We start from the raw sequence: 11,524 nt of genomic DNA, 5'->3' as shown, positions 1-11,524 counted from the left end.
CATTCCTTATATAATCTTCAAGTTGAGGAGATTCTACCACTTATTTTCCCCATCAGAATAAAATCTATCATCCTCCAAGAGCAGCACATTGCTGTACTAGATATTCAAGAGCAGCAGTCCTGTGATGTTTGGGTTTTCTTCCCCACCCCAGAGTATTAACTGATGTAATTCCTTCCCTCATTTTATTCTTTGAGGTTCTGGTGTAGAGTTTTTGTGCAGTACAAAAGCCAAATAAGAATTTGTATTCCTTATTGAAGTACTTAGGGTAGAGAGGAAATAAAACTTGGCATCACAGTGGATCCTTTCCCTTAACAGCTTAGGGAAAAGGCTGTAATTACAGTAGAGCTTTAACAAGTAAGCAAGCACTATTAAGAATGGAAAAATCAAGCATCATTTGGATGGGGGAATGTCAGTACTCCTCACTGACGAAAAACAGCATAAGCTCAGTTATAGGTCAAACTAGTAATAGGTAGGCACAAAACTTGAATGCAGGCACAGGAAATGCTACTTTTACCCATGGAGGTTACTCTAGGGCACAGAGTAAGACGTAGGAGAGGAGGCAAAAGACAAGTCCTGTCTGTCCATTCCCCCTGCCCTTTCATAAAGGAAAACAGATGGTTTGTTTTGGGTTTGGTTTTTTCCTCCAGTTCCCTTACCTTTTTCACTCACACTATTACTTCATTTGGAAATCATTCAAGACTGGCAGTGTCATGTTTATTCTTCTCAGTGATGCTAGCCTTCATAGACATGAAAAAAACCAACAAACCCCACACATTTTTGAGTTATCCACCTAATCTAGATCAGTATTTCCATTATTCATAAGATAGCTCAGCAGAGACCTAGTTTTAACATCTTAGTTCTATACAGAGACTTTTTAGTCAGTTGCCAAGGACAGTATCAACTGTAATAGAAGCCATCAGTAAAATGTCAGAAAACAGGGCCCACCACTAAAGACTTCTGTTTCACCTTCCAGATCCATCTCTCTGGCTCAAGGTCTCCATAAAGAACTCAAAAGTCTCCATAGAAAAAGGGAAGGAGGGGGGAGCCTCACAACTCAGTGCTTCAGCTTCAGTCCTCAATCATGTATTTGAAAAGATCTGAGGAACTGACGTGAAATTTCAAGTCAGTACTTGACTTGCTACAGCTTTAACTATATTCCTTTGCACATTGATAAAAACAAATCCAGCCCAAAATTCAGCTGATGAAAGAGAACCTTGTACTTATATCCATATCGTATAGACAAACTATGAGAGGATATTGACAGGCTTCACAATCCCACAGAGTTTAAGAACAGCAATTAATGGCATGCTATAGTAGTATTGGTGCACACACATGCCTATCTCAAGATTTTTTGATAGCAGGTACAGATGGAACACAAGAAGTCAAAGTGCAATTCTATTAAATTTATTATTTAAATAGTGAATGCGCTAGTTGTAAAAAGGTGACATTGGTGTTAAATACTGAATTCCATTTTTAAGTGTCCTCAGTCTTTACAGTGTCACTTCTTACCCATTAAGAGTGCACAGCAACTTACAAAATATGTAGGAGAATAACAACAATTGAACTTTTGATTTATGCAAAACAAACCTTCCACACAGCTCCCCCCTCCTGCCCCAATATTTGCAATTATCTTCTCTTAGAGAGGGACTTTCTTGTTCCACGCCCTAAAGGTTAAAAGAGAAAAAAGATTAAGGTATGCAATTCTATCTCCAAATAATACGTCAATTTGCTTCTAAAGAAGACTAGACATCAGTGATTTCCTGTTCCTATTGCAGGCGCTGATGGTTGATATTAGAATTATGTACTCAACTTCCCAAGCACAGATTCTGCAGGAGTAGTATTGGACTTCAGAATATTCTAGTATAACAGATAAGAGTTCTGTATGAAACTCATAGCACATTTTCAGTGTGCTCTTGTACCTACATTGTTGAAAGGATCCAAGAAACACCATCTATTTCTGGGGCAACTAAGATGTGTTTTGAGATTTTGGAACTTTCCTGGATGCTTTTGCCAAAAACAGATCAGCAGTTAAAGGTTTAACACCAGTGTTCAAACAATCTAACCTCAGGACTGACACCAGTTTTCACTAGTAAGACACTTTAGTCTGTTTCTGACCTTGCAGATACATGGAAGTATAATCCTCTGTTTAATATGAGAAAGACTCTGACTCACGTATTTCTTGACAGAATATTCAAGTTAGCTTTACTATGTTACCTTATTCTTTTCCAGAAAGATATATGACCTTTTAGGTAGCTACTTGTATGTACTGATCCTTATCAGTTTATAACCTTTTCAGACTCACAAATGTACAAAAGACTATGTAGCATTGAACCTAATTAACATGATTTTCCCCTCCATTGTTTCTCATCTTCCTCCGAAGTAGCAAGAAGTTCCCACTCCATAAAGTTGATGTTCTTAAGAATTATCTATATCCATTTGTGTTGTATCAAGTTACAGTATTTTGGCAGAGACAAACCTGTTACTTAAAGGAAAGTATATACTGCAAAGTGACACAGGACCCAAAGCTAGCAACTAGACAACAGTAGAAAACAGTAGGTTTTGGTGTGTGTTTACTCCCCACATCCTTACATTAAGGGAAGGAACCTAACCCGGTCAAAGCTACATTTTCATAGCAAGTGCTCAAAGTTCAGCTTTAGTTCCCCCCACCGATCCTGTCTGCATACACAGCATTTGCTGTTATTTCACAAGCTATCCAACATCCTTGCAGTTCAAACTGACAAAGGTTAGTCTCTGAGACAGTAATGAGAAAATCCTTCTAACAGTCACTTTTGTAACTTGTCACTGTATACCAACCTTTGTGTGTACTGTGTTTTGGCATTTCCCACACTTCTACTTCTTCCACCTCATATCTTCTGTCTCTGCGTTTGGAAGGTGGCTTGCCTATTCTTTTCTTTGGTTTAAGTAAAGGTGGGCACCCTAAATAACAAGATACAACTAATGTTATTCCTCCAAAGCATAGTTTTAAAACTAATTTAACCTTGGCTTTCCCCACTTGGTCTGGGGCATTCCTCTTTCTCCTTTCCCCTCTATGTGCTCATTTTAGTGGCAGATAGAATTGACAGTACATATGTCAAGCAAGTCTTATATGTCTATAATATTTAATCACTAACTAATTGTATGGACGCATTGTATTTTAGGTCATAATTTGGATAGGTGTTAATGTGGCAAAAAGAACATAGCAGGAGTTGGATAATTCTGCTCTAGTTCACTTTTCAAGTGTTCAAGACTAGTGGATAGCTGTCCAAGTGACCCAACTGTCTTTAAAAAAAGATCTTAATTCTTTAGACCTGTTATGTACCACAGGTACACCATTCAAGAAGTCAAATTTAGTTTACAATATTACTGCTAAAGCAACATAACTTGTTTAGCCAAACCCTCTTACATGCTGAGCACTTAAGATCAATTTGAAAAAAACAAGTCTTAATATATAGAACATTCTAAAAAGGATGTAACTTTGCTAGCACTTCTGAATCATCCATTGGCATGGACAGCATTCAGATGATTCCTGCTTCCTAACACTGAATGCAATAGCTTCTTCAAACTACATGGGCTGGAAAGGAGGAAGAGAAAGCCAGGAGCACCACATAAACCAAACATCCTCAGTATGCTGCACCATCTATAACTTCAGAGAGGTAGAAGAGACATGCTGAAACTTACAGGTAACAAAACTATTTTAGAACTATTATCATATGAATTTATGATAAGGAGCTAAGAACAGTGCTGCTAACTTAAAGTTAGTTTCTAGAGCAGGCTAGCATAAAAACCTAAGCCCTACAACACTGAAGTATGTGGATAGAAAGCCTCCAAAGCAAGAGCAAATAACCCTAAACCCCAATATGCTCAAGCAGGAAAGCCATGTTGAGAACTAAGGAATAAACTCTAAAGAACAGTCTCCTGGGCTGCTGATACAGGAAACCTGATGTTTATCATCAGTGAACTGAAGAGAGAAGCAAGTCATTAGTCTGTTCTGAAGATAGCTTCACGCTCCATTGATAGACCGATTCTGAGACACTTGAAAGCATGTGACTCAGGAGAGTAGCCATACCCACACTACAGCAAATTATATAGTTGTCCCAACAGCACTTATACTAAGAAACACACTTGGAAAGCATCAGAACCAGATTTGAACTCCAAGTAAAAAGCAATTGTAAAGAAAAAAAACAAAATTCTGCTTCAGGAGCTAAGAAAACATACTGAAAATATCTAACCTTTTCCTTTGGTTAGAATAACCCATTTCTTAATCTTTTCCTCAGCTAGATCACAATGATTTGCACTCCTACATCCTTTAGCAGTATCAGGGCAACTGTAGGTCCATGCTAGCTCCTCTGAACGTTGGCCTATCTAGCTATCAGACATGACTTCCTATGTGATTTACTCATGAAGATTAGGAGCTACCACTACGCACTCAAGAGAAGCATTAGGTTAAAGAATTAATATTACAGTTTATGACAGTAGCAACTTTGCACAAACAAAGGCTTTGCTTGGCCACAAAGCATGTGATAATTTGATTCCCCATGATACCTTAAAACCCAAAAGTGGCTATACTGCATCCTTATTCCCCTGTTTGGGTTTAAGAAGGATGTAAATATGTGAGATGTACTGACTGACAAGCATTTAATCAATATCCGAGCAACAAGAATTAGTTTTATTATTTTCAAATATTACCCAAGTATCACATACTTGCTATTTTGTATCATATACTTATGAATGATCCTTAAGGACAAAGACACATTGAAGAAGTTGTACCTTGTTCTTTGCTCTTGGCTGAAGGTGAGGGACTACCATTTATTTGGCTGGTAAATTTGGGCTTAGCACCACTTCTAATCCAATACTCTTCAGGTGGTATCCCCATGTTCTCCCTTAAAAACCTTCCTAAAAAAAAATAGTTGATTTAGGGTCAGTATTTAGTTTGGCTAATGCTGGTATACTGTTTGCTCCACAAACCAGAAGGCAAATAAGTTTTAAGAACACTAAGCCTGTAATGAGAAGAAAATCACCTTGTTTTGGATGCCTATCACAATAGATGACTGTACTAAACAACGGCCTCCTACTGAAGTGTCCACATAACCAGTTACAAACCCTGACTGATAACTCTGCTTAGCCTCAGTTCAGATTAATTCAACTTCTAACACTATCTACCTTTAAGTAAATAAGATGTTCTTTTCCAGGTGAAATTTAATACAATTTCACACTGGTTTTTCAAAAATACAGCAAAACATTTGTTGCTAACAGCAAGAGAGCAGCAGCTAAAATAAAAAAATAAATTAATGGTTTGACTCCTCTTCTGCCAAGAAGTTACACAGGTTATGTCCACCAGATCATAATGATCTTAATCCTGTTTAATCCACATAGCATGGGTCTGTGATGGGAGAGTCAGGCTGTTCATATAAACATAAATGCAGAGCTTCCAAGATATTAAGCAACAGTGAATGTGGAATTTAAATGACATTGAGCTTTTCAAAATTGCCACTAATGTCAGAAAGTGCAGTTTATCAAATCTAACTCAAAGAAGAGTTTCTGCAAAATTCTCTGGTAGTTGTGAAGATGCAGAATCCTCATACAATAGGTAAAAAGTTGCAGCAAACTCCCCCTGCCTCAAAAAAGGTATTCTACAGCACTTCTGGCTCTAAGCCAAACCTTTCAGGTACAACATCCTCTAATATTCCCACTGGTTCAAGCTACAATTTGCATCTGTAATTAGGTATTCTTTGTGTATGCTACTAATCAGCACTTTGTCCTCAGCAATTATCTTACCTCCCAAGAATTTCCGTCTCATTCGCTGGTGTTCAAGTCCTTCTCTTCTTGTCATAGGCCTCTTTCTTCCATAATACCCATAGTCACTGTACGCAACTTCATCTTGTTCCTTCTCCTTTGGCTTGTAAACTACACCAGTATTTTCAACAATCCCACTCCTAGTTTTTACTTTGTCTTGAACAGGCCAGCTAATTAATTGTGCTGGTACAGCATTTTTAGGTGGTTTCCAAAGCACTCTCTGGCCAACTTGGTATAAACTTCCTTTACTGGGTGCCAAGATCGCATATGGAGGGGCTTCTTGAAAGAAATACTCTATTTCATCCATGTCATCATCCTCATCCTCCTCATCCTCTCCATCTTCATCTTCCTCTTCTCCCTTCACAGAATATTCTTCAGAGTCCTCAACTTCTGACAAATTGTTAGCTGCCTTTTTGTTGAGAGACTTGCTTTTTTTCCTATCAGGAGATCTAGAAAAGGCTCCCATCATTTTACCTTTACTTGGAGCCTCTTTAACCTTTGTGGCTGAAGAGCTGACATCTTGGTCATTCAAGCTGTTCATCTGCTCCTTTTCTACCACTTCATCTTCATTAAGGGACCCACCACCTTTAATTTTGTCTTTCTCCAAGCCCTCCACACTTTTCTGAAAGGTATACATGCTTTTCTGAAGCACATAGTCAGGGACAAAATAAGACACTGGGGCATTATCAAGTGATGAGCCTTCCTCTCTAGAGGACATGTCATCAGAAGAAAGACTGAGTACACTTTGACGCTTCCTTTGTGGCAAACAAACATTGTAGTTTGTGTCCATACTGTCCACACAAGCCAGCCAGCTGCTAGAGGGAATATACTTCTCAATTGATTCACCACACCAAACACTTCTATCTTTCTGATTTTCACAGGTTTCACCATGGCTTAAATTCAGCTTTTTCTGCTGAAAATTCAGGTCACTCATTAGCTCCATATTAGATGGAAGCAGTCCTGCTTGAATAAAGCCGGGCTCTTCTTGAGAAGTTCTTGAGCCTGTAGATTTTTTAGTGCGAGATTTCTTAGCTATTACCACATCCTGCCTTAATACTGGCTGATCTATACCAAAAGACCTCCCCAACTCTGTGATTTGCACTGCCATGGTTTCACCTGGGGAGGATTTTGCCTGTTGACTTGTATTTGCTGTTTTTTCTGCATCCAGCTTCAGTTCATTATTTTGGACATCTTTTTGTTGCACAGTTTCAGCACCCTGTATTGAGGGAACAACAGCTTTTTTGTCATCTACAGCTGTTCCTGGCACTGTTTTCTCCCCTTCAGGAGGGCCATATATCATGCCTTCACATGAGCTAACAGAAAATAAGTCACATGGCACTATGTTCTCTGGGACTGGTTTGCCACTTGCCACATCATACAAAGGGATAGTTTCTTTAAAGGACTTCCATAGCTGAATAGCCGGAGTGCCATTTCCATACTCTATCCTCACTTCTTCCTTCTCAAAGGCATAGCTTCCAGTAGGAAGTTTTCTATACTGCGTAGAGTTGGCAGGGTTCTTGTTATGAAACTCTCTGTCTACCACAATGGAAGATCCAGATGAATCCTGTTTCTCTGAAGTACTTTCAGTCTCTGTACCTATACCAGAAGAAACACAGGCCATATTTCCTGCATCACAACCTTTCGTTTCTGTGCGGATATCTTGATCCTTTCTTTGCTTGTTTTCAGGCTGTCTAGAATCAGTCTGTGTTTCTTTTGTCTCCATTTTTCTTCCAGAGGTACTATAGTGTCTAAACCTTGTTGCATGATAAAACATAGGGGAAGGTGGGGCAGCATTAAAATAAGGCCTTCTGTTCATTCTTGCATGCGTTGGATACTGTGGAACAAAAAATCCAGGGTACTCATGGAGTGCAACAGAATAAAATGGCAAATATGGATTGCCACTCCGGAAGCCTAGACATTGGGGGTAAAAAGAAGAAGAGACAAGTCTATCTTCTTTCTGAAGAAAGTCATTCTGATTAATATTTACTTGCATACACAAGGAACAGCTACAAGATCAGACACATCAGTAAACAAAACACCTTTCAATGCTTGGAAGCAAATGTGATGCAAAAAACCCAGAGAGAGTTCCTTGTTAAAGCATAGTTTATCTGGACATCTACACTTTAACCAGAGCTTGATTTTAGTCCTTGGAACATTCACCAGTTAGCTTTCTATACTTCTTGTTCTACTATTTTATGAACTACTGCAATAGAACTGGTCTCTTAAAAAGAGACAGCTCCAGACAGAAGTTAACACAAGTACAGTGTTTACAGGGTATACTGAACAATATGGTTTCTGTGTAGATTTGTAAGTTTACCATATAGATATATATGCATATGTCAGTACTTATCATGCATCCATGTATGGAGCTCATACAGACACACATAGTAATTGCTAGGCACATTCTAGAGCTCTGGGCCTGCAGGATTACCACTACTTAATATTTTGCTTAGTTTCCATTCTTCAGAAACAGATGCTTTCCAGCATGCAAGCTACATATTTAAACAATACTTAATAAATCAGATCTTTGACAACTGAAGCATTACATCAATGCTACCTTAAACTCCCAAGAAGCTGATCAACACAGATACAGATTTGCTTCCTCTGCTCTAGCAGTAACTTGCTAAGCAAAGCTACCACAGACAGCTCTCATTCACCTTACCTGGAGCAGGCACACAGTATGGACTGTATGCATGGCTGAGGTACCATGGATTTGGATAAGGCTGTTGTGCTGGCTGTGCATAAAAAAAGGGTCTTGGGTGGTTTGTGGAGTATGATCCACTTTCTGGATTTGAGGCTGCATTCATTTTCCTTTAAACACTAAAAGATAAATGATCACTATCAACCACTTAAAAAACCTGTGTGACCTAATGATTCTTAGGCTGCTAGAATTCAGTAGACATTCCTCTCTTGGCCCAAAGAAATCAGATACTTGCAAGATGAAGCTACTATCTTCCAAGCAAAAAGCAGAAAACTAACATTGCTATCAAGGTCAGGTTATTTCAGTTGCCCTTTGCTAAGTAAGCCTTTATATGAAGCTCTCAATATTAGTCCTTCAAATCAACTTTATAACACATTTTAAAGCCACAGGACTTCAATAGTCTTTCAGCCAATTAAAAAAAAATCCTTCAGTCAATTAGCCTTGAGCAAAAGTCTACCAAAAAAACCCCAAAAGGAGAAAGGAGCAATAGAAGGCTTCACACAGTCAGAGATTTGATGCTTCACAAAGAAGACACTTCATAATGCTAATACGTATGTTATTACACATCATAGTATTAATTTAGGATCTATACTTTATAATAGACCTAAACCCAACAATAACTAACATAGTAAAGCAAATATTTCAGTATCACTGTATGTCCTATGCTAAACCAAATGATAGGTAACAAAAACAACCCCACCAAAATCCTTATGCATTAATTGACATCCAGAGATAGAAAATTCACAAGATTGAATTTCCTCCCACACTTAGCTATTTCCTCAATTAACTAATAGACTAAGCTCAGTCCATTCCTACCCATGTAAGCAATGCGACCCTAACACACAGAGCTTACAAGCAAAACATATCACCAGAGAACACAAATCTAGCAACAGCACAGAAAAAACTCCAAACAATATAAAACAACTTAAACACTACAAATTTACAGGGGGGTTGAAAAAAAAGCTCAAGACCTGTTACAAACCAGCACACTGTTGAGCCTATGGCTTGAAAATTCTTTCAGGAAGACTGGAGCCCTCTGCAGTTTCCATCCAAGGTGGCCTACCCAGTACTTCAAACTATCAAAAGGCCTACAAACTCTTCCAGGCCACAGTTATTCTGACCTTTGAGAGAGAGTAGGGAAGGAAAAAAAAACCAAAACAACCCCCCTCCTACAAAAGCTAAGCTATTCCTACCCCCCTTAGAGCCCCTCAAACCTAAGGTCCATGCTGCTGCTGCTGCCACTACTACTGCTTACAGCCCAGCAAGAAACTAACCACATCCTCTGCTCAGCCTTTTTATGGCAGGTAGCTGCTACTTGTCCATGCCCCCTCCCACCTGAGGCTCATTTAACAGTGATGCTGAGGACCTCTTCCCATCAATGTGTAGGAGGAAAATCAAAACACAAGGATAGGAATAGTGGTAAAAGCTTTCAGCTGGTGTAGAGAAAGCTAGAAGTCTCATCTTGCAGATGTTTATGCTGCATCTTTAGGTGAATCTGGTATTTCCCTTTTGTAATGTTGAAGCTTCCATTTAAAAAAAAAAAAGGGAAATATTAGCAATCTTCTGTTAAAGACACTTTCTATAGGCAAAATATAATCAGACTATATAAGGCCAAGTTTACATTTGTTTCCAAGATTTACCAGTTGTACAGTACTGAGTAAGGGGAGCCATGCTTCTCCATCCTAACGTGGCTAACTGGGCTGACAAAAGTAATGTTCTTTCCACATGAACAGGAGAAGCACTTACTCCAGTACAGTGTGCTCCACTGTGTATAGCAGGAATTTATGAAATGTGAGGTTGCAATTTGACTCTGCACTGGGTCTTTACAGGAGATCAGTCTGAGTTGCTACTCTGGAACTGCACATGTCTGAGTGACATAACACTGGGACTGGGGCAGGTGGCAAGAGAAGAAAGCACAATGCATGTGCTGTGCAGACAGGTGAGTGACTAGGGAAAAAAGAAAGGGTATGGATGCTTAGAGACTGATTACATTTCTGTGTTGGGAAATGCCCAGAATTTCTGGGGTTTTTTCTTTTTATACTGTTCAGATTAAACTTGTCCTTTGCACCAAGACACAAACTATAAGATGCCTGGAAAGGATTACTGATCCATTCCTTGCAGACCTCCCAAACCAAACCTTGTCCTTCCCACTGATAGCCACCCCATTCCTTGCAGACCTCCCAAACCAAAGCTTGTCAATCCCACTGATAGCCACTCTTGCACTTTGTGCACTCATCACTTGTATCACTTGTAGTGGCAGGATAAGCAGCAATGGGTACAAACTAAAAGAGGCAAAATTTAGGCTAGATATTAGGAAGAAATTCTTTACTGTGGGAGTGGTGAGGCACTGCCACAGGTTGCCCCCAGAAGTCATGGATGCCCCATCCCTGGAAGTGTTCAAGACCAGACTGGATGGGGCTTTGAGTAACCTGGTCTAGTGGGAGGTCTCCTTGCCCATGGCAGGGGGCTTGGAGCTATATGGTCTGTAAGGTCCCTTCCAGCCCTTAACATTCAGTGATTCTGTGATTTGTCTCAGATGTTTTAAGTCCCCAGCACCTTCATGCATCACATTTTCACCTTTTTAAAGTGAAATTCCTAGCCTTTCTCATGGTGGGTGGGCTCAAAGTGAAAGAAAGTATAAATAACACTCATGAGCTATTAAAAAGTCTTCTATTCTTGGGATTGTCCTTTCCCTTGGACCTGCCTTCAGCCTCCAGAGCCCTTCTGCCTCCCACACCCCTGTTGCTTCCTCCCTTCCTGACACAAGCTCCAGGCCCCACAAGCCTCAGGCAGCCTTTGCTTAGGGGGTAGCAAACCTGAGTTGGGACAAAGCACATTCCAGCTGTGTGCTGCCTCAGCTTGCAGGAGATTCCCAGTGGGGAAAGGAGATGTTGGGATGCAGAGCAGGACATGTGTGGGTTCAGCCCACAGGTGCATCATAGAATCATAGAATTTAGGGGTTGGAATGGACTGTAGAGATCATCTAGTCCCAACCCCCCTGCCATGGGCAGGGATACCTCCTCACTAGAC

At 39.8% G+C, this 11,524-nt stretch overlaps 1 protein-coding gene across 1 annotated transcript; it reads right to left on the bottom strand.

The window, feature by feature from the left end:
- Positions 1-1,626: 1,626 nt before the first annotated feature.
- LOC103800978 lies at positions 1,627-8,600 on the bottom strand. The gene is made up of 4 exons (XM_009073373.1): positions 8,456-8,600; positions 5,776-7,704; positions 2,815-2,937; positions 1,627-1,664 (listed from the first exon to the last, which is right to left on the bottom strand). Exons 1-4 carry the CDS (start codon positions 8,598-8,600, stop codon positions 1,627-1,629), a joined length of 2,235 nt encoding a protein of 744 aa, XP_009071621.1.
- Between the last annotated feature and the right edge of the window lie 2,924 nt (positions 8,601-11,524).

The sequence above is a fragment of the Acanthisitta chloris genome, unplaced genomic scaffold (assembly GCF_000695815.1).
Source record: "Acanthisitta chloris isolate BGI_N310 unplaced genomic scaffold, ASM69581v1 scaffold1884, whole genome shotgun sequence".
In the NCBI taxonomy this organism is placed as follows: Eukaryota; Metazoa; Chordata; class Aves; order Passeriformes; family Acanthisittidae; genus Acanthisitta; species Acanthisitta chloris.
The sequence above is the reverse complement of the archived record's forward strand: the minus strand, read 5'-3'. Positions and strand labels throughout refer to the sequence as shown.

Excerpts from the sequence above, each read along its gene's own strand:
- LOC103800978 (XM_009073373.1), bottom strand. The coding sequence starts at position 8,600 with ATGAATGCAGCCTCAAATCCAGAAAGTGGATCATACTCCACAAACCAC. Across the intron at positions 7,705-8,455 it reads ATACTGTGTGCCTGCTCCAG|GCTTCCGGAGTGGCAATCCA; the intron begins GTAAGGTGAATG and ends CCCAATGTCTAG. Across the intron at positions 1,665-2,814 it reads AAAACACAGTACACACAAAG|GGCGTGGAACAAGAAAGTCC; the intron begins GTTGGTATACAG and ends TTTAACCTTTAG.